Source organism: Myotis daubentonii, chromosome 16 (assembly GCF_963259705.1).
Source record: "Myotis daubentonii chromosome 16, mMyoDau2.1, whole genome shotgun sequence".
Taxonomy (NCBI): domain Eukaryota; kingdom Metazoa; phylum Chordata; class Mammalia; order Chiroptera; family Vespertilionidae; genus Myotis; species Myotis daubentonii.
Window position 1 is genome coordinate 24,861,807 of NC_081855.1, and position 26,135 is coordinate 24,887,941.

Below are 26,135 nucleotides of genomic sequence, written 5' to 3' on the forward strand. Positions count from 1 at the left end.
CACAGCAGCTGTGGCCCAGGGAGGGCTGTGGGCTTAGGACACTTATCCCACCGGCTTCGCAGGGAGGTGGGGGAAAGGGCAGCTGAGGGTGGAACCTGCTGATTTGTTTTCCAGGGATCGCTCTCTCCTGGACACATGCTCCCTGTGCCACTGGCCCGCAGGACACTAGCTCTGTGTCCTTGTCCTCCAGGCTCCCCAGGACCACCACCCCCTCCGGGCTTCCCCACCTTTTCCCTCTGACACCGCTGACGTGCCTGTTCTGTGTCTGCCAACCAGCTGCCCCCCCTCGCCCACTGGCTCCTCTGGAAGCCCTTCCCCTCAGTACCTCCTCTCTCCCGTTGTCCTTGCCTCCGTTTTCCAGAACCGAGTCTGACTATGTATCCTTCCCCTCCCTCTGCCAGGTGAAGACAGAAGAGCAGATTGCAGCGGAGGAGGCCTGGCACGAGACAGAGAAGGTGTGGCTGGTCCATAAGGATGGCTTCTCTCTGGGTGAGCCTGGGGGCGCCCAGGGGCCGGTGCCCCGGCCTCTTGGGTTTCAGGGCTGGGGTGCTTTCTGCATCTGGAAAGGGCTGGGTGGTGAGCAAGGAGGGACCGGTGATACCGTGGGGGGGAGGAGGCAGGGCCATAAAGGGCCCAAAGAGGGTAGCAATGCCTTCCCAGGCCCGCGCCTGACCCTCTGCGCTGCTCTGCAGCCAGTCAGCTCAAATCCCAGGAGCTCAGCTTGCCCGAGGGGAAGGTGCGCGTGAAGCTAGACCACGATGGAGCCGTCCTGGATGTGGATGAGGACGACGTGGAGAAGGTTGGCAGGGGGCTGGTGGAGGGCACAGGGGGTGGGCTGAGCAGGGCAGGCCTGTCCGCTGGCAGGGCAGGCTGGTTCGGCTCCTTCAGTGCCCTCCCGCCTGTCCCTTCACGCAGGCCAACGCCCCCTCCTGCGACCGTCTAGAAGACCTGGCCTCGCTGGTGTACCTCAATGAGTCCAGCGTGGTGCACACTCTGCGCCAGCGCTACGGCGCTAGCCTGCTGCACACGTACGCCGGCCCCAGCCTGCTGGTCCTCAGCCCCCGGGGGGCCCCCGCTGTGTACTCCGAGAAGGTGTGATGCCCCCTGAACCACTGTGTGGGTCCATGCCTCATGGACCCACCCAGCCACTACCGACCCCGCCTTTTCTGGCCCTGCCCCTGCCCCTTGGCATCCCACTGGGCCCTGTCCACTCTCTCAGTTGACCTTGGGAAGAGGTGTCATTTCAAGGGGTGAGGACAGAAAGCCCTTCCCCAGCCTCTAACAGAGGCGGGAACGTGGCGAGGATCTGCGTTTCCTCGGGATCCCTCTGCTGCCCTGGAGTGAAAGGCCCAGAGAGAGGTGGACCTTGGGGACGAGGGGTGTCTGAGAGGACCAGCTAAGAGCCTATCCATCCTCCCCACCCCTCTCCTGCCCAAGGTGATGCACATGTTCAAGGGGTGTCGGCGGGAGGACATGGCACCCCACATCTATGCCGTGGCCCAGACGGCATACAGGGCCATGCTGATGAGCCGTCAGGACCAGTCCATCATCCTCCTGGGCAGCAGTGGCAGTGGCAAGACCACCAGCTGCCAGCACCTGGTGCAGTACCTGGCCACCATCGCAGGCACCAGCGGGAACAAGGTGTTTTCTGGTGAGGCAGGCGCAACTGAGGAACTGAGAATGGGCTTGGGAGAGAGGGCGGGGACGGAGGCCCCTGCTAGGTCCCAGCGTTTTTCTCCCTGGCCTCTCCGTGCCCCGGCTCTCCTGACGGCCCCTGGGCCTCTCTTCTCCAGTGGACAAGTGGCAGGCTCTGTACACCCTCCTGGAAGCCTTTGGGAACAGCCCCACCATCATGAACGGCAATGCCACCCGCTTCTCCCAGATCCTCTCCCTGGACTTTGACCAAGCTGGCCAGGTGGCCTCGGCCTCCATCCAGGTGAGGGGACACTCAGGGTGGTAGGCGATTGGCCACCCGGTTTCATGCCCTAGGAATCAGGCTCTCTCCTGTGTCCCATTTTCCTGGGATTCAACCCCAACAAAACGGACCCTGGCCCTGGGGCTGGCCTGCTCTGCCCACGCCTCGCCCATTCTGTTCCCTGCGCCTGCTGCCCTGGGTGGGGCCCAGCTCAGCTTCCTGCCCAAGCCCCGCCCCGTGCTCTGGGCCTTCTCTCAGGCGGTTTCACCCAGGGAAGACTGGCCTGTCAGTAAAGGTAGGCCCCTCCTTGCTAAATGAAATCTCTCACCACAACGTGTCCAGCTTCCCGCGGAGGCTGTGCCGAGGAAGTAGGCAGAGTGGCAGTGTCCTCCCGTGAGCTGGGCCTGTCTCCGTCCCTTCCCCCCCCCCCCCCCCCCCCCGACACACACACCCTGGTTTCTGCCCGGGTCTGCCCCAGGGGTGCTCTGGCCTCTGGTTGAGCACCTGGAGGTTAACCAGCGGCCGCTGGCTCCGGGGGCCCGGTCCTTTCTGCCGTGGGGTGCGAGAAGCTTTTCCTGACACCTCTCTCCTTTGCCCACACCCTTCATGCTCCACACAGACGATGCTTCTGGAGAAACTGCGCGTGGCTCGGCGCCCGGCCAGCGAGGCCACCTTCAATGTCTTCTACTACCTGCTGGCCTGCGGGGATGGCACCCTCAGGTGAGACGGGACGGAGGGGACGGGAGGGAGCTTTGGGCTCCAGCCCCCTGAGAGTTCCTAGACCTGGCCACTCGGTTGCATCCCGTCCCGTTTGCGTATCGCCAGGCCCAGAGGACGACAAGATGAATGAGCCGAGGCCCTGCCCGGCAGGAGCTCCCTCTGCCTGGGCACAGGGGTCTGGTTATGCGTGAGGGGCACAGCTAACCCTTCAGTGTTCCCGGTGCTTAGCTAGGATCTCTGCTAAGCCAGACTAGCGAGAAAGCTCCCTGAGGTACAGGCCGTCAGGAGCTGGCCTGCAGTCACACAGCTAGTAGGGGGCTGAGCCTGTCCACCCGGGGGCCAAGAGCCTAACCCCTTCCCAGTGCCCTCCCTCTAAGCTGGCCCTCCTGCCCCACGTTGGCTCCTCTGCCAGGCGCTTCCCTGTAGGCCTTCGGACTTGCTGTCGGTGTTCACGGACGAGAGGATAAATGATGAGGCTGAGCCGCAGCCCGTGGGCACTTCCCCTTTAGCTCTTCTTGTAACCGAGGGCGCAGTCCCTGTCCTGCTGGACTCGCCCTTCAGGCAGGCTTCCTGCCCCCTCCCAGGGGTCTGGCTTGACACGCTGCATCAGGGCATCTCTGGTGACCTGTGCTGGGGAGACTGGTACCCTGACCAGGCATCCAGCCGATGAAGAAAGGCGGTAGCAGCTGGCCTGGCTGCAGGGCGTGATGAGCCGACAGAACTGAGTCTGGAAGCTGAGTCTGTCTGTGTCCACACTGGTAGGACGATGGCCTTGGCATAGGGACCAAGCACGGTGCTGATGCCTCATTTGTACCCCTAGGACAGAGCTCCACTTGAACCACTTGGCAGAGAACAATGTGTTCGGGATTGTGCCGCTGGCCAAGGTGAGGGGGCCTGTGGGGACTGGGTTGACAGCCCCGGGCGTTGGGGGTAAAAGAACCTCAGATGCCTGACCGGTGTGGCTCAGCTGGTTGAGTGTTGTCCCTCCTTTACACCGAAAGGTTCCTGGTTCGGTTCCTGGTTCGGTTCCCGGTCAGGGCGAGCATGGGAAGGCAACCAATCGATGTTTCTGTCTCTCTCTTCCCTTCTCTAAAGTCAATAAGCATGTCCTGGGGGGAGGATTAAAAATAATAATAAGAAGCAGCCTCCAATGGATTGCAGTGCCCGTGGGAATAGCAGGAGCCCGGCTCCAGCTGGGTGGCTCTCCCCTCGCCTTGCTCTCCCTGAGGGTATGGAGGTCTGCCGCAGGGGGAGGGGCAGCCCCTCTGAGATCCGGTGCCAGTGTGCCCCTCTGCTCCTGTAGCCCGAGGAGAAGCAGAAGGCAGCTCAGCAGTTCAGTAAGCTACAGGCGGCCATGAAGGTGCTGGGCATCTCCCCCGATGAGCAGAAAGCCTGCTGGCTCATCCTGGCTGCCATCTACCACCTGGGGGCTGCAGGAGCCACCAAAGGTAATCTGTCCTGGGCCCCCACAGTCTGGCTTGTTGCCCAGAGACCTTTGGGGGACCCTCCCACTCCCAGTTTGTCCTTGCCCAGCACAGACTCATCTGTTATCAGACACCCCTCTTTCACTGCGCCTCTTCCCAGCCCCCCACATCAGAGCAGAAGGCTCCTGACACCTGGAGAAGCATCTTGGCCCATGGTGGCCGGAGGCCTGGATTTAGGTGGCCGTGAGCGGGAGCTCTGTGAAAGCAGGGGGTTGGGGACTTGGAGGCCGAGGGGGAAGAGAAGGGCCCCGACTCAGAGCAGTCCCCTGGAATAACTCTCCTTCTTGTTCCCTTTCTGACAGAGGCCCCTGAGGAGCAAGAGGGTAACTGACCTTGGCCCCTCCCTGGGGTGTGGGGCCCCCTGGCCCCCTCTTGGTGCTTGCCCTGGGCTCTCTCTGGGGGCTGGGCTTGTTCTGTTGTAATGCGGGGACTGGCCTGGGAGAAACCTCTGGGTTGAGGTGGCGAGGGCAGCTGCTGGTGGTGGGCTTCTGGGAGTCCCCAAAATAGCTGCTCCTATCTGTTTTGCATCCAGACCCTGGAACCTCTCACGGCGCCCTCGTTGGGCTCAGGCGGGGTAGGGTGGGCCTGCTTCCGGGGGTTTCCTAAGGCCAGTTTTCCCCGAGTCCACCCTTCTCTCCACGGGTTTGGTAGCAGGTTTCTTCCTCTTGCATGTCAGGGTGAAGGCCACTAGGGGGCAGCAAGCACCGTGGTAACCAATGGGCTGCAATTTCGGCACTTGTGCTGGGGGCTTGTGAATGGCTAGCAGTGATGGCGAACCTTTTGAGCTCAGCGTGTCAGCATTTTGAAAAACCCTCACTTAACTCTGGTGCCGTGTCACATATAGAAATGTTTTGACATTTGCAACCATAGTAAAACAAAGACTTATATTTTTGATATTTATTTTATGTATTTAAATGCCATTTAACAAAGAAAAATCAACCAAAAAAATGAGTTGGCATGTCACCTCTGACACGCGTGTCATAGGTTCGCCATCACTGGGCTAGAGCTTGGCCTGGCTTGGAAACGCCGCTGCCTTCCTCTGAGATGACGCTGGTGGGCGGGCACTCCGAGCACCTCTTCACCTCTTTCTCCTCCAGTTTCGGGAAAGGGGCGCCTCTCATAGCACCCGGGGCTTTGGTTCATCTCCTTCGGGATGTGAAGGGCTGCAGGCTGCTCAGCAGGAGCGAGGAAGTGCTGGGGGGGAGGGGGGGTGGATACACAGAAGAACCGGCATCTGGGTGTTAGGCTCCTTATGATCCCAGCAGGTGGCATCTCCGCCAAAAAGGAAGCAGGCTCCTTTTTAAAGAAGTTATTCCCCAAACCGTAGGCGGCCCGGCGGGTGGGTGGCTGGCTGTGTCTTAAGGAAGTGCCTTCGTTCTGAGGAGGTGACAAACCCCGGGTTCCTGTAACCAACCCTACCCAGTGCTGCCTGCAGTGGAGAGAGAGCTCTGGGTGGGCAGCACATGGACCTACCTTGTGAGGAGGGTCTGTTACCTCCTCAGAGCTTCCAGGGGGTTTGGGGCCTTGGAGGCTGAGGGGAAAGAGAAGTGTGTGTGTGTGTGTGTGCGCGCATGTGTGTGTGTGTGTGCGCGCATGTGTGTGTGTGTGTGCGCATGTGTGTGTGTGTGTGTGTGTGTGTCTTTGGAGGGTCTTGTGTGCGTCAGGGCGATTACATACTCCTGTGAGATTGTGAGTGCGCGCGCGCGCGCGTGTGTGTGTGTGTGTGTGTGTGTGTGTGTGTGACTGTCTTTGGAGGGTCTTGTGTGCGTCAGGGCGATTACATACTCCTGTGAGATTGTGAGCGCGCGCGTGCGTGTGTGTGTGTGTGTGTGTGTGTGTGTGTGTGTGTGTGTGACTGTCTTTGGAGGGTCTTGTGTGCGTCAGGGCGATTACATACTCCTGTGAGATTGTGAGCGCGCGCGCGTGCGTGTGTGTGTGCGCGTGTGTGTGTGTGCGTGTGCGTGTGTGTGCATGTGTGTGTGTGCGTGTGTGTGTGTGTGTGTGACTGTCTTTGGAGGGTCTTGTGTGCGTCAGGGCGATTACATACTCCTGTGAGATTGTGAGTGCGTGCGTGTGTGTGTGTCCCCGAGCCTGAACGTGGTTGTGTTTTCCTGCCTGCTCGTCCTCACAAACCCCCACCCTCCACCGCCCGTCCCCGTGGGCCTGGCGGGCTCCGTTGATGACTGTTTGCTAACATGCTGTTTTTCTTTGCATGCTGCATGCTGGTCCTTTGCCTTACAGAAGCCGCTGAAGGTAAAACCTTGTTTCTTGTTAGCTTTCCCTAATTGCCCTGATTAGGCACACGTTGGCTGAGGCACTTCTGTCTGCGTGGGCTGCTTTCCTTCCTCTGAGGCTTCCTCACGTCCCCACTGCTGGGCCGTGGGTGGGTGTCCGTGGTCTCCCCTGGCGGATGCCTGGAGGGAAGGGGGAGGGTCCTGCTGCGTTCATGGAAGGGAAAGCGTTGTACTCCCTCCGGACCTGCCCCGGAGGCACAGGGGGATCTCGGTGCTCATCCTAGGTGGGCGCTGGCTCATCCTCTGACTGCATTTCCCCAAGTTGGTACCCGGGAGCCAAGCCCTAAAAGGATGTTGGAAGCTGACAGGATGCCCTCTGGTGGCAGCAGTGTGTATTACCTCCTCCTTCAGGTCCTGCTCATCCTCTCCACCCCCCAGGGGCACAGGAAGCTGGCAGTTGCTGGCTGCCCTGGCCTGAAGCCCTCTGGTGTCATCTGGGCTGGTTTTGCCTCTGGAAGATGCCTACTCCCCAGTCCAATGGGAACAGGGAGCCAAAGGGCATCAAATGGCCTAAGGAGGAAGACCCAAGGCACCAGATGGTTCTTTCTACCCCATAGCTGGGCGCAAGCAGTTTGCCCGCCACGAGTGGGCCCAGAAGGCCGCGTACCTGTTGGGCTGCAGCCTGGAGGAGCTCTCCTCGTCCATCTTTAAGCACCAGTACAAGGGTGGCACCCTGCAGCGCTCCACCTCCTTCCGCCAGGGCCCCGAGGAGAGCGGCCTGGGAGATGGGACAGGTACCCTGAGCCCCTTGGCTGGTGAATGTCACTGGGAGGCTTCACCCAGGGCTCACTGCTCTCTCTGCCATGGGGAGACTGCTGGGGTGACTAGAACTTCCATGGGGGGGGGGGGAAGGAAGCCCCAAGACCCCTGCTGACTTGGCCCTGGGTAGGGAGGGAGCATACCCAGGTGGGGATCCCCGGGAGCCGGAGACACGTCTGATCCTCTTGCCCCACAGGCCCCAAACTGAGTGCGCTGGAGTGCTTAGAGGGCATGGCGTCCGGCCTCTACAGCGAGCTCTTCACCCTTCTTGTCTCTCTGGTGAATAGGTGAGTGCCAAGCGGGAGGGCCCAGGAGCTCATGAGCCTCCTGCCTTGATCAAGATGGAATAGAAGCCTCTGTGCTGCGTGATTGCCGAGGCAGAGCCATGTTCCACCAGCAGATGGCTCCGTGCCCTTATAGGCCAGTGATGGCGAACCTATGACACGCGGGTCAGAGGTGACACGCGAACTCATTTTTTTGGTCCATTTTTCTTTGTCAAATGGCATTTAAATATATAAAATAAATATCAAAAATATATGTCTTTGTTTTACTATGGTTACAAATACCAAAAAATGTCTATATGTGACACGGCACCAGAGTTAAGTTAGGGTTTTTCAAAATGCTGACACGCCGAGCTCAAAAGGTTCGCCATCACTGGCCTAGTCCAAGGGAGGCACATCCTCCCCGCCGGGGTGTTGGGCACCCGCACAGGATGGATGGGAGCTTGCTTGGGGCAGGGCTGGGCTGCCAGTGGGGCCTGTTCAGTGGTCCTGCCCTCGCCAGCGCTGACCCAGCCTCTCCCTGTGAAGGGCTCTCAAGTCCAGCCAGCACTCACTCTGCTCTATGATGATTGTGGATACTCCGGGCTTCCAGAACCCCGAGCAGGGCGGGGCGGCCCGAGGAGCCTCCTTTGAGGAGCTGTGCCACAACTACGCCCAGGACCGGCTGCAGGGGCTCTTCCACGAGCGCACCTTTGTGCAGGAGCTGGAAAGATACAAGGAGGTAGCGCTCGACCTGGGCCCGGCCTGCCCCCTCCCCCCAGGCCTCACCCTCTGGCCTTGGCCCCTCAGGGAGGGCATCTGTGGGTGAGGGGACGAACCACCTTCCCCGTTGGCTGCTCCTTCCCAGCTTCTATGCTCTTGTCATTTCTGCCCACCGGTGCTCTCTGCACTGGGCCTCTTTCCTGCCCAGGCTACGTTCTTACTTTGTGGGGTTTGCTCCCCAAGAACTAAAGATGCATTCAGGGTTCCAGGAGCCCTTTCTTGCCCACCTTTGAGGCGCCACCAAGCCCTGCGATCGCCACTGGGCGTCGGGCGTGGCCCTCCCTGGCACCTGACCTGTTAAGACGGTGATTGATCCTTTGGGGGCCCCTTTACAAAAGGGGGTCCTGGATGAGACGAGATCTAGAAATCCTCCCTCATGTGGAGGTGAGGGATCTTGATCCTGGGGAGGATATTTACTGGGGATCAGAGAGGATTCAGGAGGAAAATGACAGTTGTCTTCAAGTGTCTCAAGGACGAGTGTGAAACTGGAAGGCTTACTCCCCATAGTCTACTCAGTGGGTGTGCGTAACGGAAATCGGTGCCTCTAGCTCAGTGTGAAAGGAGGTTAGGAGAGTTTTCGTCGCCCGTGGCACGAGGTGCCTTGGGAGGTAGTGAGCATGGTCACTCGGGCTGCTAGAGGGGCGCTCCTGGGTGGGGCAGGAGGTCAGGCTTGCTGACCGCCTCGCCTGCTCATAGAGCTGCGCCCACCCACGGCCCGGTGCTCACTACGCTCTGCCTTCCTTCCCAGGAGAACATCGAGGTGGCGTTTGACGACTTGGAGCCGGCCACGGACGATTCTGTTTCTGCCGTGGACCAAGCCTCCCATCAGTCCCTGGTAGGAGCTCCAGCGAGGCCCTGGGCCGGTCTCCTCTCTCCTCTCCCACTCCTCTTCCTCAGCAGGACCCTCCCAGTGGTGCCCCTGGGTGCTGAGGCCGGGGGGGAGGGGGGCAGCAATCAGGCCCAGACACCGAGCACTTTAGAGCTATGGTCCCTGCCCCTCCCTCACCCCTCAGCCAGTTTGGCCAGGAAGGTGGCACTTCCTTCTGCCCTGGTGTAATGGGGAGCCTCAGCCCCTGGGTGTCTGAGCCAGACAGGAAGGTGCACCTCCTCTCTCGCCAGCCGGGCGTAGGCCCCGTCCTGCGACTGGCTGAGCCTCAGGTCCTCCTAGGTGGTGAGGGCCTGGCTGGACCCAAAGGGCATAGTCATTCCCTCCCATTGTCCCCAAGAAGAAGACTGATGCACCTGGCAGAGTGGGGTGAAGGGGCAGCATTGCACCCCAACAGGGAAATGGCGCCCAGCTATAGACGCCCACTGAGGGCCATGTGGATATGAGCACCCCCCCCCCCTTGGGATGGGTGGGCTCTGTCACCCTTGGGACTAGTGTCTTGGACACCTTATTGCCTGGGGACTGGCTGGCCTGACGTGCACTTGGCATTTGGTGATGATCTCCAATGAGGGAAGTCACCTGAGGCGTTTTACTGGAGAACCGACATTTTTGCCAGGCTTGCTGATCTCCCCTCGGCTTCGAGTCCTGTCTCCCTCTCCTTCTTCCTTGGGGGAAGGCCCCCGTTGGCTAGCAAGGGAGTGGAGCTCGGAGAGAGTGAATGTCCCCCCTGGGACAAATGCCTGAAGTGCCCAAGGTTCACGTCTCCCCAGGGAAGCGGCTTTCCCTGACACCTGGGCTCCCGAGGTGGCCTCCCTCCAGTACCTTTGCCATTCCCACGAGTATGAGGAAGTCAGTCCGTGTGGCTTAGGAACAGCAGTGGGTCAGGCAGTGTATTTGGATGGGGGTTGGCCGTTCTTTCCCTTCTTTGCTCTTCCTATCTGATGGGCCTTGGCATCGGGCAGTTGCACCCCTGGAGATGAGGGCCCCTCAAGTGCCCAGCCGGCCCCTCGCCATCTGATGACTTCATTGCTCATTCCTGCTGGCAGCTCTGGCCACTCTGGGACCGTAGTTGCTCATCAGTCCTTGGTCCCCTCCTGGTAATCACACTGACTGCCTTGGGCAGCTTCAGGGAGGAGAGGTAGGCCGCTGGGGTCCAGGAGGAAAATGGCATTTCTCTTCGTTCTCTTGTCCCCCAGTCCCTAAAGGCCAGGCCAGAATGGGTGTGGGGAAAGTTCAGTCCTTCTTCCTTGAGGAAGATTTGGAAATTCCATTGAAAAGATGCCCTCAGACCAGATGTGGCCACAGATATAGGTGGTTTGGCTTACATGGGGCATTAGAAAAGAATTCAGTATTTCCACCTTCTCTGGAAAAACTGGGGGATTTACCAATCCTAGGCCAACATCCTTGCAGGACAGCAGTTGGCTGCTGCTGAGTGGTGGCTGTTTCCTTTCGGTGGGGACACTGGTCTCCAGCCAGCCTCCATCTGCCCATTTGGGCTTTCACAGCCACTAGGTCACTTGTCTTAGGCTCTTCACACTTGAGTTTATGACTCTGCAATGACCCCACCTGCAGTGCCCTGGGTGCCCCTCTCTCGGGTGAGCCCACAGCTGTCACTTATTGACAGCTTCCTTTAGCCATGCGCTGTGCTCAGAGGTGATGCCCAGGGCGTGACTGCAGCACGAGGCTCTCGCAAACCCCACGTGACCTGCGAGAGGATGAGGATGGAGGAGAGCCTCTGGGTGTCAGACGCCTTCAGTCTTTGCTGACTTTGGACACGAGTCCTGGGAGTCATATTTTGCCGTGGGCTTCTTCCTCTGATCTCTTTCTGGCCTCCTCTTTTTCCTCTCTGCCCACCTGCTCCACAAGGTGTCAGCAGTGAGGGGCGGGAGCGGCTATGTGTGTGCGGTGTGCGTGTGTGCGTGTGTACGTGTGCAGCATATTGATCGTGCGTGGTTAGGGACTGGGCGCTGGCTCCTTTCCCACAGCTCCATGTGACACTGGGATTTCTTCGCTTCTCCATAGGTCCGCTCACTGGCCCGCACAGACGAGGCCAGGGGCCTGCTGTGGCTGTTGGAGGAGGAGGCCCTGGTGCCAGGGGCCACTGAGGATGCCCTCCTGGAGCGCCTTTTCTCCTACTATGGCCCCCAGGAAGGTGACAAAAAAGGTAGGTGGCACCCCTGGAGGGCCGCTCCTCTACTTCCTCTCCAGGGGACCACCTCTATGGGTCTAGGTGGCACTGCCTAGGGGCTCACTGAGTCCCTGGGCTTTGTGGAGCCGGTGCCCTGATGGTCTGAACCTTGCATCTCCCACCCTCAGGCCAAAGCCCCCTCCTGCGCAGCAGCAAACCACGCCATTTTCTCCTGGGCCACAGCCATGGCACCAACTGGGTGGAGTACAATGTGGCTGGCTGGCTGAGCTACACCAAGCAGAACCCGGCTGCCCAGAATGCCCCCCGGCTCCTGCAGGACTCCCAGAAGTAAGAGTACCACTCACTCTGCCCCTGTCCCACCCCCAAAGGCTGTTTTGGGCCCCCTGGTCAGAGGCCTCCTTCTCCAGCAGGGTAGATACCCTCTGCTTCCTAAGAGGCAATAGCCAAGGCTAGTTGAGAGCTTTTGGATGGCCTCCTGGAGTAGAGGTGGGGACAGGCATGGTTGGAGGGACCTATAGGTATTTTGGGGTTTTTTTTGGTGTATTTTATTTTTTTAAATATATTTTGTTGATTTTTTGTAAAAAAAAAAAAATAGGAAGGGAGAGGGATAGAGAGTTAGAAACATCGATGAGAGAGAAACATGGATCAGCTGCCTCCTGCACACTCCCCACTAGGGATGTGCCTGCAACCAAGGTACATGCCCTTGACCGGAATCGAACCTGGGACCTTTCAGTCCGCAGGCCGACGCTCTATCCACTGAGCCAAACCGGTCAGGGCTTTGTGTGTATTTTAAAAATATTTTTATTGGTTTTAAAGAGGAAGGGAGAGAGAGATAGAAACATCAATGATGAGAGAATCATTGATCAGCTGCTCCTGCACGCTCCCTACTGGGGAGAGAGCCCACAACCCAGGCATGTGCCCTGACCGGGAATCAAAATGTGAGCTCCTGGTTCATGGTCAATGTTCATTGAGCCGCACCAGTCGGGCTTATTTATGTATTTACTTATTTGGGGGAGGGGGGGGCTATAATTTTAGATTTGGCTAACACCCCCTGCATTTTTCACAAAAGGCAGGCATAGCCTTAGAAACCTCTCAGGTGTATAATCCCTGTCATCCATTCATTTATTTAACAGATAATTATTGGCACCTTCTCTGTGACTGAATAAGACACAAATCCCTGCCCTTATGGAGTTTATATTCTAGTGGGACTGGAGGCAGTAGACGTAATAGATTATATCTTCTGTTAGAAGATGGGCTCCACTGTCTCCTGCTACATGGGCACCCTTTCCCCCCTCTGCCCTGCCTAGCGACAGAGAACAGATCGCCTGCTCTGTCCAGTCCCTGGCTGCGCCTCCCTCGGCTGCTGCCCACCCTGGTTTTGTCTTCTCACTATTCAAAGATCTCTCTATGGTGTCTCTGTAGGGGGAGGGGCACGCAGCCCTAGGCCAGGTAGGCCAGGCCCCTGGCCATGGGGGTTGTCTGGCTTCCTAGGAGCTCAGAGCAGGAATGGCCTCTACTGCTCTGTGAATGTGACTTCTTCCCCTCCCCTGCCCTCCCTCCTCTGGCAGGAAAATCATCAGCAACCTGTTTCTGGGCCGGGCGGGCGGCGCCACGGTGCTCTCGGGCTCCATCGCGGGCCTGGAGGGGGGCTCGCAGCTGGCGCTGCGCCGGGCCACCAGCATGCGGAAGACCTTCACCACGGGCATGGCGGCGGTCAAGAAGAAGTCACTGTGCATCCAGATTAAGCTGCAGGTGGTGAGTCTGCCAGCCCCGGCCCCGGTGCCCCTGCTCTCCCCGGCAGGGAGCCTGGGCGTTCTGGGCACACTCAAGTCACCCAGTGCCCACTCTGCGTCCCACTTTGACTTGATCGATGCTGGTGGGGTCCCCTTTTTCAGTGCTGTTGCCTGAGCGGTAACTCAGACCTGTTTTTGTTGTTGTTGTTTTAATATATTTTATTGATTTTTTACAGAGAGGAAGGGAGAGGGATAGAGAGTTAGAAACATCAATGAGAGAGAAACATCGATCAGCTGCCTCCTGCACACCCCCTACTGGGGATGTGCCCACGACCAAGGTACATGCCCTTGACCAGAATCAAACCTGGGTCCCTTGAGTCCACAGGCCGACGCTCTATCCACTGAGCCAAACCGGTTAGGGCTGTTGTTGTTGTTTTAAATATTTTTATTGATTTCAGAGAGGGAGGGAGTGCCAGAGAGAGAGAGAGAAACATCAATATTGAGAGAGAATCATAGATTGGCTGCCTCCTGCACGCCCCACACTGGAGATTGAGCCCACAACCCAGGCACATGCCCTTGACCGGAATTGAACCCCAGACCCTTCAGTCTGCAGGCCGGCGCTCTATCCACTGAGCCAAACCAGCTAGGGCGGTCACTCAGATCTGTGAAGGCAGAGTTATCAGGCTTGGCATGTCCCGGGCAGTGGCGGGGCGCCTGCCAGCCTGCAAGGAGTGGAGATGCTGGCACCAGTTCCCTGAGGGCCATCCCTTCCCCTTTGGCAGGACGCCCTCATTGACACCATCAAGAAGTCGAAGCTGCACTTCGTGCACTGCTTCCTGCCTGTGGCGGAGGGCTGGGCCGGGGAGCCCCGGGCCGCCTCCTCCCGCCGAGTCAGCAGCAGCAGCGAGCTGGACCTGCCTTCCGGGGACCACTGCGAGGCTGGGCTCCTGCAGCTGGACGTGCCCCTGCTCCGCGCCCAGCTCCGCGGCTCCCGCCTGCTCGACGCCATGCGCATGTACCGCCAAGGTGGGCCTCCTTCGCTCGCAACCTCCCTTTCCTGGACCCGCCTCTGTCCCTCCCCATCTCTCAAAGGGGGACCATGGGCCGAAGAGGGGGCTGCTCCCCTCCGGTCTCCAAGCAGCCCTTGATCTCTTTTCCGCCCCGGTGCCTCCTCTGTGGGATCTCGTCTCATCTGCCAGCCCAGCGTGCTCCCTTCTCTTTCTTTCCACTCTGCTGACTCCTCTCTTCTGCCTCTCCCTTCCATATTCCTGTCTTCTTCATCCCCCTGCCCCCGCTACCCCACATGCCTTGTACCCAGAGCTCCATCCTTTCCCCTTCACTGGTTTGGATGGTCACCTCTGCCCACAGCAGCAGATGCCCTCATGGAACCATCTGCCCAGGGGAGGTACCAACCTCCAAGAGCAGGCCGGTGGCTGGGTTAGCCCCGCAGTGAGAAATGAGGTGCTGGTCATAGTGAACATCCATAGAGCATTTACGGAGTACCAGGCACTATTCCAAAGTCATCACACACATTGACTCACTTAATGTGCGGAGGCAGAGCTGGACTACCTCATGACATGTAGGTACTCTGACCATCCCCAGATGAGGAGACTGACGCTCAGAGAGGTTAAGGAGCTTGCCCAACATCACACAGCTCGTGAGTGGCAGAGTGGGATTTGACCCAGGCAGACCAGCTTCCCAGTTCATGCCTCTCGGGTAGGGTTTTGCTTGTCTGAGAAGTTAGGAATGGCCAGGTTTGTGCCCGTGTCCCTCAGCGAGAGGAGCAGGCAGGGTCCCGCCCACCCACAGCCAGGTCCCCTGGAGGCCTCCCCGTGGGCTCCGCCACTTTTCCTCAGCAGCCAAGCCAGGAAACGGGTTCCCTGCTCTGCTCCAAATAAATCATCGATCTTTCCCCACGTCTCGATATGGAGTTGGTGTTTATTATTTCAAAACCAGATTGTTACCGCTCTGAACAAAAATCAATGTGCTTTACTCAAACAAGCAGATCGATGAGGCCAGCAGCAGCCGGGCCCCCCTTCACTCAGCCCCCAGCCACCATCGATAGCACTGATGATTAATTAAGATGCCTGGCGCTCGGACCTGCTATCCCGGCCCATCAATTTAATTGCAGTTCAGATACAATCAATAGCTCACTTTGTCTTGGCCCCTCCGCGGCCCCCGCCTCCTGTTTCAATTATCAGGCACATGCATCAGCCTCATCTCCCAGTTGGAGGCTTTCCCAGAGCCAGCGAGGCCGGCACGGTGGAGAGAGCCCCCGACCGGCTGTCGGAGTTTGGGCTCCGGGTCCAGCTCTGCCTCCAGCCACAGCCTTTGTGATCTTGAGCATTCAGTCGGTCTGCCTCTCAGGCCTCAGTTTCCATGTCTGGAAGATGAGCTGTGTCTGGTTTAACACCTTTTTCCAGTTTGAAAGTCCATGATTCTGTAGAAGTTGGTTTCTTGGTCCTCCGCTGTGGGCTCTGGCCTCCTCGGGTGAGACCAGGTAACCTCCCACCGGCCACCATCCTTTCCTTGCTCCAAACTGGAAGCCATCTCACCCTTGCCCTGACCGCAGGCCCAGGCAGTAAGGGCATCCCTGTGAGAGGTCACACTCTTTAGGGAAAGAGCGTCTATAAGTCTTTTTGGGTCACATAGCCTAGGTCGGCAAACTGCGGCTCGCGAGCCACATGCGGCTCTTTGGCCCCTTGAGTGTGGCTCTTCCACAAAATACCACGTGCGGGCACGCATGTATAGTGCGATTGAAACTTCGTGGCCCATGTGCAGAAGTTGGCATTTTGTGGAAGAGCCACACTCAAGGGGCCAAAGAGCCGCATGTGGCTCGCGAGCCGCAGTTTGCCAACCACTGGCCTGGGACTCAAGGTCAAGATGGGGCTAGGAAGGGAGCCCTTTCCCACGTCCTGCTTCATAGACTGAGGAAAGGAGCCACCAAGTGAGTCAAGCTTTCTACATATTTTCTAATTAAATGACTACCATGCAAGATACGTGGTAGGGCCCCCACTTAAAGATTGGGAAACCGGGGCTCAGAGAGGCCTAGTGACCCATCTAAGGTCACATGATACCAGGAGCCAGGGCCAGGTTCCACCCTCAAGCTCATGTACTGTTTCTCTCAACTACTGTCCAATGCCCTATTTTTATTTTTTTTCTTCTTATTAAGTCCTCAAGACATTGTTCTCTCTGGGTGATGACAGTCATGGATTGGAGGACTGGAAAGCGTCTTAGAGGCCATCTGGCTTTTATAGCATCCCTTCCAGGTGGTCAGCCATCCCCCATGTGCACCCCTCACGGACAGGGGACCTGCTTCCTTCCAGAAGAACCCGTTCCCCTTTTAAACCTTGTAATGCCACCGTAGGGCAGCCCTAGATGTCCTCTCGGCTTCCTGTCCCTCGCCCCTGCCTCCTGCCTCTCCGCTCTCTCCTTTCCTGGGCCTGCCTCCACCGCAGGCCCGCCTCCCCCTGGGGGTGACCCTCGCGCCAGTGCCTGGGCGCGGTGGCTGTTGGAGAGTGTGGGAGCAGGGGAGGTGCTGACGGGCCTGGCCCTGGGCTGCGCTCTCTCTAGGTTACCCTGACCACATGGTATTTTCCGAGTTCCGCCGCCGCTTTGATGTCCTGGCCCCACACCTGACCAAGAAACACGGGCGCAACTACATCGTCATGGATGAAAGGCGGGTAGGTCTGGGCCCCAAGGCACCCCCTGCCAAACCCCCTTTTCTCAGCTCAGAGCCCTCTGAGCAGCTACCCTTCCTTCCCTAGAGAGAATTGGTCTGGCCCTTGCTCAGGCTCCTGGTTCTGGCCATCCAGAATGAGGCCAGGGGCAGGCGGCAGCCAGCCTGTGTCAGTAGAGAGAAGGTAGCCTGGGGAATGGACTGCAGGAATCTGAGAAGAGCCACCCGCTTTGGAGGCCCGAGGTGGGGTGTCTGCTGACAATCCTTCAGGAACCCCAGGTGCAGACGAGAGCTCATGTTTTGGTGTGCCGCTGGTAGCCCCTGGGCCCCTCAGCCTTGACCTCCACTTGGGACTAGTTCCTGCAGAGGAAGCTGTGCCAGGGTCAGCCTCAGGCCTCCCGGGCCCCTTGTCAACCCCAGGTGGGTGATTCCTGGCTGCGGAAGGGGATGTCCCCCTGCCATTCTAGGCTGTCGCCTTGACCCCCTCCTGAGCAGAGCAATCCTCCCTCACTGTGCTCTGCCCTTAGGCACCCTGCCTGACTCTGAGGGCATCTGACCTCAGGATGGCTTCCCTGAAAGGGTGGGTACTCTACAGAACGGGCAGAAAGCCCCCCTCCCCTTGTCCCGAGTCACACACAGACCCACACTCGCGGAGTCCCCAGAACCTTCTCTCATTCAGGACCTGCCAGGGTCCTCAGCAGTCTTGGTGTGAATGTAGATGACCTGCCCCACAACCCCTAACTCTTCACCCTCATTCCAGCCTCCCACTCATGGCCACGCCCAGCACCTTGCCCGCCCTGGAAATGCTCCGCCTCTGAAATTCCAGCCTGGCCTTCTCTGACTTCGGCCTCCCTCCTGTGCGTCTCACTCCTCTCCGTCCATTGAGGCCTCTCATTCCTGGATCCCACTGCATTCTCTCTACTCGGTCCATCCCCTCTCTCTTTACTTCCTTTTCCGCTCAGCCTCGAGGCCGCAGTCTCACCCTCTGGTCACAGCCTTCCTCACCGCCCTCAGCTCTTCTGAGCCTCCCCTAGCACCTGCCCTGCTCCCCTAACCCCAGCCTTTGGGCATCCACACGCCTCCGTTTAGCGCTCCCAAGTTGCTGTGGGAGAAAAAGACACAACCATGTGGACTTGAGTTCCTACTTCATGGTCTCCAGCCCCAGCTGGGCCCTTGGGGTGGCCTGGCAAGTTTTCCGTGTGCCCCATCCTTACCCGGGCCCAATTCTAAGCTCCTTCCCTGGCACTCCATCCTCCACCTTCTCCTCTAATACTCCCCAGCCGTGCCTTCCCAGGTCTTCGGGCCAGCGGCTGACCTGGCCTCTCAACGCTCATAGAATCGAGGCTCCAGCTTCCTCCTCTGTCTTCTGTACACTGCTCTTCAGGGGCCTCCCTCCTCCTGTCTGGGTGGGAGAAGCACCCTTCCCTCGTCCAATCCCGTCCTCCCGTGCTTCGGACCCCATTTCCGGTGGTCTCCCTGGCGACCTGCTCCCTTGGTGGTAACTCTCCTCTCCTGTTCCTTCGGCCTCTCTCCTGCTGGCTCTTCTCTCAGTGGAGAAACATCCCACAGACGTTGCTGTCAGAAAGGAGCCTTCTGTTAACTCTCTCTCATGCCGGACCGTTGCCTGTCTCCTGCCTGCCCTGTGCCTTCAACACTTCCTCTCCTCCCGTGTCCTCCCACCCCACCGCCATTCATCCCTGCACCCACAGCTGCCTGGTTCCCATCCCTGACACCTGGGCTTGGTCTCCTTGTCTCCTCCTGCACTTCGTGTTGCAGAGCTAACGGGCGCTCTGTGCTTCTCCGCAACGTGTGACTCTGTGGACAGCTCTGTTCTTTTTGAAAATCTCTGCTCAACCTGTTTGCTGCCACTCCTGGCTTTCCCTCGTCTCTCTATTCTTCCCTTCTCAGAACTTCTGAGCTTCCCTGCTTCCACTTGCCCCTGAAATAAAGGTCTCTCTCTCCTTTGAGACGCTGTCCTTGGCCATATGTGTTTTCTAATCTGCATCCTCTTCCAGGGCAGCCTAATTCACACCCGTCACTTCAGTGACCACATATACATTGATGACTCCCCGTCAATAGTTCTAGCCCGGGCCGCTCTCCTGAGCTCCAGACGTGCATTTTTATCCACCTCATTTCTGGACTCCTCTACTTGTGTGCCACAGCACCTCGACCTCAGCGTTTCAAACAAAACTGATTATATCGCCTCCAAGACCCACTCTTTCCCTTGTATTCTCCACCTTAGAAAACGACACCCTTGTCTATTTCGTTACATAAGTCAGAAACTTAAGTGTGTCCCTAGATTCCTTCCTCTCTACCCTTCCTCATACCTGGCAAGGCTCTATCTCCTTAACATCTCCTGCATCTACCCCGCCTTCCCCCCCCCCCCCCCCCCGCCCTTTAGGTCAGGCTCTGTGTAACCTTCTCTCCTGTCGATTATTGCGGTAACTGCCTAAGGGGGTTTCCATTCACCCTCTGCCCTTCTACCAGTGATATCTCCTTAGAATGCAAATCAGATCACGTCCTTCCTGAGAGAACCCTCCAGGACCGCTCAAATCACACAGATTCCAAGTATTTTGGCTACTGCTCACCTCCCTAATTGTACCCTAACTACTCCCACTTCACTCCAAAGTATGCTGACTACTTTTCTCAGCACATTCTGTTGTCTTCTGTTCCCGGGCCTTTGCTCATGCTAGTCTCTCTGCCTGAAATGCCCTCTCACTTACTTTGCCTGGCTAATTCTTGTATCTAAAGACTTAGTACAATCCACACCTCCTCCAGGAAGCCCTCCAGGATCACTTTGGCTGACTTAGATGCCTCCTCCTCTATGTACTTCACTAATTCACTTGTCTCACAACACCCAAAAGATAGCTTGTATCCTTATAGCCCCAGAATCTAGCAAATGCCTGACCCTGTGGGAGCCACCGAAAGTGCTTGGTGCACAAATGAGGGACTGAGTGGAGGACAGGGAAGGACTAAGTGACTGGGCGGGGCCCTCTGTGGATGGGGAGTCCCTGGGTCGGCTCCTGACAGAGACCCCTCTCTCTGCAGGCGGTGGAGGAGCTGCTGGAGTCCTTGGACCTGGAGAAGAGCAGCTGCTGCATGGGCCTGAGCCGGGTGAGTTGTCCCCACAGGAAGGCAGTCGGGCCTCACTCTCTGGTCACCCTTGTCCACATGGCTGGCCCTCCCCGCACTGCCCTCCCTGCTCAGTCTTCCTCCAGGAATCTCTTGGTGCCCCTTCTGAGTCTTGCCCCCCGAGCCCCCTTAACCACGGCCCCAGCCACCCTGGGGCCATCCTTCCTCTCAAGCTGCCCTCGTTAGGGCGAGGGGCCAGGAATTTAGATATCCCAGCTGCCGCAAACTTGATTTTCCTCCCTCTGAATAACTGGCTTGTTCACTGCCATGAACACCTTGTGATGTCAGGAGGGAGTGGGCTGGAGAGTGGCCCTGAACTTGCCCTGGGTCCTGGTGTGGGGAGTGGGCAAGCCAGAGGGAGGAGGGCTAGAAGAATCGGGAAGGCAGTAGGCAGAGTTCTCCGGAGGGCAGAGCCTCCTCTGGCAGCTCGTTTGGGGCTGCCAGGGTCCCAGGAGGGCAAGCAGGACGTGGTAATGCTGTGCTGCCACCCCCTGCCCACGGGCCGAATTCCTCATCTGAATGGAACGTAGCACATGAAAGGCAGGCACGCCCGCCCCGGGTGCCAGTCTGCGCTTCACCACACGAGAGGGTCAGCTGAGCATTCCTCCCGTGCACCAGGGAGCCCTGCACGCTCTTTCCCTCGACTGGGAGGCTTGGCCGGCAGCGTCCACGTATGTGCTCCAGGGCTGTAGTGGGAGGGAGAGGAGTTGGGAGCCAGACGGAGGGTTCTGGACCTGTGCGTCTGTCAGCAGACAGGGAGGAACTCCCGTCCCAGGGCCTCAGGGGGAGAGTGAGGTGGAAGGGGAGGCTCGACAAAAACCTTAAGTATGGTCTGTCCACCCTGTTCTCTCTGTTCTACACTCGGAGCCGCGTTCTTGGCACCTCCCTCCCTGGGAATCCCTTTCCAGGCCCCTCGCTGCATCTGTGTCTCTGCTGTCCTTGGCGCTCCCTTTGGCCCTGCGGTCCCTGCTGGCCTCCGTTCCTCAGTTTCTGGTTCTATTATTCTATTTCTTTCCTCGGCCTCTGTGTCTTCTGCATCCCGCCCTCTTTCCATGTCATTTTTCTGGTTCTGATTTCAGCTGTCTGGCTCACCTCCTCCCGCTCCCCTTCCCCAACTGTCTCTAAGCTGGGGGCTGCCAGCTCAGCTTCTTCCCTGGGAAGCCTGCAGTCAACGATTTCACTTCAGCCTCTTGGTCCTTCCCTGGGTGGGCTCCTGCCCCTCGGGCAGGCTGAGCTGCTATTGGCTGGCATTGGGGTGGCACCTCCTCCAAGGCAAGTTGTGGGCAGGACAGGGCCTGCCCGGGCTGGTCCTCCTCCCGGCTGCCATCCCAGTCCCTCTGCATGGTCCCCGTGCCTGGGTGAGGCAGTCGCGCCCCAGGGGGCAGAATTAGGGGCCACGGCAGATGTTCGCTCACATCTGGTTTGGGAGAGAAGTTTAGGACTCCTGTGGTTAACACTGGGTGGTGAGCAGGGAGCAGGACTCCCTGTTTGTCATATCATTTCAAAGGAGGAGGGGAGGGGTCTCCGTCTGAGCCCACAGGACCTTGAGGGTTTAGGCAGGGAGTTGGGGGATCTGAGGACCCCTGGTTATTGTTTGTGAAATTTGTGTGGATGGCTATGCTGGGGAGGAGATGGCCCTGAGATTTCACCTAATACTCAAAAGGACCCCTTACCTCACAAATACACAGCTGTTCAAGACAGGTTTGTGGCTCCCTGCCCTAGCCTCTAGACCAGCGGTTCTCAACCTGTGGGTCGAGACCCCTTTGGGGGTCAAATGACCCTTTCACAGGGGTCGCCTAAGACCATCGGAAAACACATATATAATTACATATTGTTTTTGTGATTGATCACGATGCTTTAATTATGTTCAATTTGTAACAATGAAATTGGGGGTCACCACAACATGAGGAGCTGTATGAAAGGGTCGTGGCATTAGGAAGGTTGAGAACCACTGCTAGACCATCCCTTTTTTCTCAGGTGTTTCTGGGCCATTATCTGTCCCCCACCTGGCCCCTCACTGCTTCTGTCCTAGCCAGACAACTGTGCATGCCGGCCACTGGCACAGGGGGCTGGGATATTCCCTCGCCCCTGGCAGGGTCGCAGGCTCACACGCTGTGGGAAATCAAGGCTCAGGTGGGACCCGGGACCCATGGGAGAGGCCAGGCGCTCGGCCCCACATGTGGGGCTGGGGAAAGTGTTATAGAAGACGGAGCTGCCTTTCTCCCAGGCCAGCCTCAGGGATCTAGGTTTCCTCGGCGTCGCCAGAGGCAAAGCTTTCTCAGCAGAAAGCGGAGGCCCTCTCCCCACTGGTCCCCTGAGGGAGGCCTGGAGCTTGTACCTAGTGGTTTTGAGTCTTTCCCGTGGAGTTCACGTCTTCTCTTTGCCCCACAGAAGGGAATTGTGTGTGTCCTGGGCGTGGTGGAGGTGGGCATATACCTGTCCCTCTGCCTTTTCTCACCTGACCATCTCCCCCTCTTCTTCCTCTCTTAGTAGAGAAACATTTACCCAGCTCCAGCTCAGGGCACCAGAGAGTGAAAGGAAATGCTGGGTGTGGGGGCACCCAGCTGGTTCCTCTCACATCTGCCCTCCAGCCCCCAAACCTGTATGACAGGTCCCTTGACTGGGCCAACCTCCGCCCACCACACTGGCTTCTTCATGAGATGAAACCTGGGTGTGTGGGTGGGGGTGGGGTGTTGGCACATGAAAGAAACTGAGCTGGGAGGGTACAGAGAAGGGGCTCCCTACCCTTCCCCACCCCCTTTCTCTGCACACTGCTTTCTGGGCCTTTTTCTTCTTCTTACCCACGGACACCACCGTCCACTTCGCCTGGGCTCAGGCAGCTGGATGCCAAAGGCAGCGGGAGCATGTGGCCGAGGGGTGTCCTCTCCCCATTTTCCTTCTCATCCCGACACCTTCCTTTGACTCCATCTCCTTTCATCTCTCTTTGAAGTTGGATTTCCCACCTACTCCTCCCCTTCTAGAACCTCCCAGCCCCCAGCCTGGCCCTCATCTTTCCGCTTCCTGGGGCCTCTTGTTGCTCCTTCCCTCCCATCTCGGACACTTGGGTTCTCAGGCTCTTCCCAGGCCCGGGGTCGCGCGGGTAGGCCTGCCGGTGTCCTGCGCCTGCTTCCGGGCTCCTGCCTTCACCGGCCGCTTCTCCACAGGTGTTCTTCCGGGCGGGCACATTGGCACGGCTAGAGGAGCAGCGGGACGAACAGACCAGCAGGAACCTGACCCTGTTCCAGGCGGCCTGCAGGGGCTACCTGGCCCGGCAGCACTTCAAGAAGAAAAAGGTGCCACGCCCCAGCCTCACAGGCAGAGCTGAGTTCCCGGGGTGGGGTGGGGTGGGGTGGGGTGGGGGACTCGAGGGGGGAACATGGAGGGGCAGGAGGCTGTTGCCATCTGGGGGAGAAGATGTAGGGGCCTACGGGAGGCAACATGCCCTCGCCAGGCCGGGGAATGGGCAGTCCCTCGGGGCCAGCGAGAGTGCTGGTCGGCTCAGGGATGGGACCACGTGGCCTGGTCCAAGAGTTAGGGTGGGTGGGGGCCCAGGGCCCAGACAGAGGTGGGCTGAGGATCAGAGGCTGCTCCATGAAGATTAAGGAGCTGTGTCAGCGACTCCTTTTCTTATTAGCAAGTCCATAAAACAGCCAGCACCGCCGCCTCTGTGTTTCAGCAAGATTAGGTTTTATAGCGTTTGCAGGCCAGGGTGCTGGAAATAATCAGGCCGCAAATAAAGCAGATGGAATTATATTCCTAATGATGGCGGAGTGGCCGGTGCCCAGGGCCGTGCTCCCAGGGCCAGTCTCTGTCGCCCACTCTCTGAGGGAGGCAGGGAGGCTGGGGGCGAAGGGCAGCAGAGGGAGTTTGGACTCCAGGATAGGTGGCCAGAGGAGCAGCCCAGCGGGGAGGACCCAGGCGGGGCCTGGTACTGAGAGCCCCACTGTGCGCCACCCCCACCCCAACTTAGATCCAGGACCTGGCCATTCGCTGTGTGCAGAAGAACATCAAGAAGAACAAAGGGGTGAAGGACTGGCCCTGGTGGAAGCTCTTTACCACCGTGCGGCCCCTCATTGAGGTGCAGCTGTCCGAGGAGCAGATCCGGAACAAAGACGTGCGTAACAGCCCCGGGAGGCCCAGGTGACCGGGAGGAAAAAGGCCAGTTCGTCCACGTGGGCAAGAGCCTTACCAGCTTTTCTTGGGCTCCCAAGTGCTTCTTTGTTGAGTCCAGAGAGCTGGTGTCCTTAAAGTAGGCCCATCAAACAGAAGGCCTCCCTCTGGGGTGCTGGCTGAGCCCCCTGGGGAGCCTCATAGGATAAAATCTTGGGCACCCCCGGAAGGCAGTGGCTTCCTGTTTCCTCGTGTCCTGGCCCCAAGCTTTCCCAGCTTTGTTCACCCCAAGGGTGCAGGTTCCGGGCCCTCACCTCTCGCAGCGCCTCTGGCTCACTTTGCCCTCCTCGCTGCCCCCTAGGACAGTGATGGCGAACCTATGACACGCGTGTCAGAGGTGACACGTGAACTCATTTTTTTGGTTGATTTTTCTTTGTTAAATGGCATTTAAATATATAAAATAAGTATCAAAAAGATAAGTCTTTGTTTTACTATGGTTGCAAAGATCAAAACATTTCTCTATGTGACACGGCACCAGAGTTAAGTTAGGGTTTTTCAAAACGCTGACACACCGAGCTCAAAAGGTTCGCCATCGCCGTCCTAGGAGGAGATCCAGCAGCTGCGGACCAAGCTTGAGAAAGTGGAGAAGGAGCGGAATGAGCTGCGGCTCAACAGTGACCGGCTGGAGACCCGGGTGAGTGGCTCCTTGCACCAGGCAAACCGGCTCCCCTCCACAGGGAGGCTGGGCCTCTGAGGCCTCCCTCCCCCACCTCCCCAGTGTTCTGGCTGAAGGAGGCAGGCAGTTCAACTGGTAACTGGTGGCATCTCCCTCGGCCCCCCCGCCCAGATCTCGGAGCTGACATCGGAGCTGACAGATGAACGTAACACGGGAGAGTCCGCCTCCCAGCTGCTGGACGCGGAGACTGCGGAGAGGCTCCGAGCTGAGAAAGAGATGAAGGAGCTGCAGGTGAGGGCAGGGCGGGTGAAGACAGCCATGCTAGCGGCTGCCACACTCTAGCGCCCATCGGCTCCCCCCAAGGACAGGTGGCATCTTTGCCGCTAGCCCAGCACCTCTGTCTGCCCTGGGTAAGCGTGTGACCGTGGTCTGTGTGGTTCAGGGACGTGGGGGGTACTGAGCTAGGGATGGAATGGCACACCTCCTCACCCCCTCTCCTGCAGACCCAGTATGACGCACTGAAGAAGCAAATGGAGGTGATGGAAATGGAGGTGATGGAGGCCCGTCTCATCCGGGCAGCCGAGATCAACGGGGAAGTGGACGATGATGATGCAGGTGGGTCTCAGGCCGGAGCAGCTCGGTAGTGGCCTGAGCGGCAGCTCTGATGCCCACCCCTGGGTAACCACACCCCTTGTCCAGGCGGGTCCCTTCGTAGAGTTCTGTGATAAGGCTATAGTGCAGTGGTTCTCAACCTTCCTAATGCCGTGACCCTTTAATACAGTTCCTCATGTTGTGGTGACCCCCAACCATAAAAGTATTTTCGTTGCTACGTCATAACTGTAATTTTGCTACTGTTATGAATCGTCATGTAAATATCTGATATGCAGGATGTATTTTCATTGTTACAAATTGTACATAATTAAAGCATAGTGATTAATCACAAAAACAATATGTAATTATATATGTGTTTTCCGATGGTCTTAGGCGACTCCTGTGAAAGGGTCATTCGACCCCCAAAGAGGTCGCGACCCACAGGTTGAGAACCGCTGCTATAGTGCCATAAATGGACAGTAGAGGTGCCAATAAATGCAGGGGATTATCATGGAGGGCCGCAATAACCGTGGTAATGACCGTGTTTGAGGGCCAAGGTCTGGCAGTCCCCACTATTGGCTCCTCACACCTGGGGACGAAGCCATCATTCCAGAGACATTTCTGAGTCCCTGTGGCTGACTCCACCTGCTGCCCCTCCCTGCCCCATCCTTCTTCCCCTCTGCCCTTTCCTGGGGACTCTCAGAAGCTCAGGCCTCCCTGTCTGCCCCCCAACCCCACAGGTGGCGAGTGGCGCCTGAAGTATGAGCGAGCCGTGCGGGAGGTGGACTTCACCAAGAAGCGGCTCCAGCAGGAGTTTGAGGACAAGCTGGAGGTGGAGCAGCAGAACAAGAGGCAGCTGGAGAGGCGGGTGAGTCTGCCCGAAGCCGTGGAGGCCTGGGCTGGGAGGGCAGGGCGGGGCTCGGTCCCACATGTTGGCCCAGTGAAGGGCCAGAGGCAGGCCGAC

General features: G+C 58.2%; 1 protein-coding gene across 15 annotated transcripts in view; it reads left to right on the top strand.

Moving 5' to 3' along the window:
* MYO18A (myosin XVIIIA) overlaps window positions 1–26,135 on the top strand; it is a 96,853-nt gene that overhangs the window by 48,354 nt on the left and 22,364 nt on the right. For all 15 annotated transcript variants that reach the window (XR_009449140.1, XR_009449141.1, XM_059669316.1 and 12 more), the window contains 25 exons: window positions 402–489; window positions 693–799; window positions 916–1,092; window positions 1,438–1,651; window positions 1,794–1,936; window positions 2,535–2,635; window positions 3,456–3,519; window positions 3,939–4,083; window positions 4,422–4,442; window positions 6,971–7,147; window positions 7,369–7,459; window positions 7,982–8,174; window positions 8,964–9,050; window positions 11,124–11,265; window positions 11,418–11,577; window positions 12,819–13,005; window positions 13,766–14,009; window positions 16,557–16,666; window positions 19,711–19,776; window positions 22,959–23,087; window positions 23,765–23,908; window positions 24,509–24,598; window positions 24,752–24,871; window positions 25,084–25,195; window positions 25,912–26,039. Coding sequence is in view for 13 of the 15 variants with exons in the window: in XM_059669316.1 (XP_059525299.1) it covers window positions 402–489; window positions 693–799; window positions 916–1,092; window positions 1,438–1,651; window positions 1,794–1,936; window positions 2,535–2,635; window positions 3,456–3,519; window positions 3,939–4,083; window positions 4,422–4,442; window positions 6,971–7,147; window positions 7,369–7,459; window positions 7,982–8,174; window positions 8,964–9,050; window positions 11,124–11,265; window positions 11,418–11,577; window positions 12,819–13,005; window positions 13,766–14,009; window positions 16,557–16,666; window positions 19,711–19,776; window positions 22,959–23,087; window positions 23,765–23,908; window positions 24,509–24,598; window positions 24,752–24,871; window positions 25,084–25,195; window positions 25,912–26,039 (3,240 nt within the window). In the remaining 2 variants the exon portion in view is untranslated. The remainder of the gene's footprint in view (window positions 1–401; window positions 490–692; window positions 800–915; window positions 1,093–1,437; window positions 1,652–1,793; window positions 1,937–2,534; window positions 2,636–3,455; window positions 3,520–3,938; window positions 4,084–4,421; window positions 4,443–6,970; window positions 7,148–7,368; window positions 7,460–7,981; window positions 8,175–8,963; window positions 9,051–11,123; window positions 11,266–11,417; window positions 11,578–12,818; window positions 13,006–13,765; window positions 14,010–16,556; window positions 16,667–19,710; window positions 19,777–22,958; window positions 23,088–23,764; window positions 23,909–24,508; window positions 24,599–24,751; window positions 24,872–25,083; window positions 25,196–25,911; window positions 26,040–26,135) is intronic.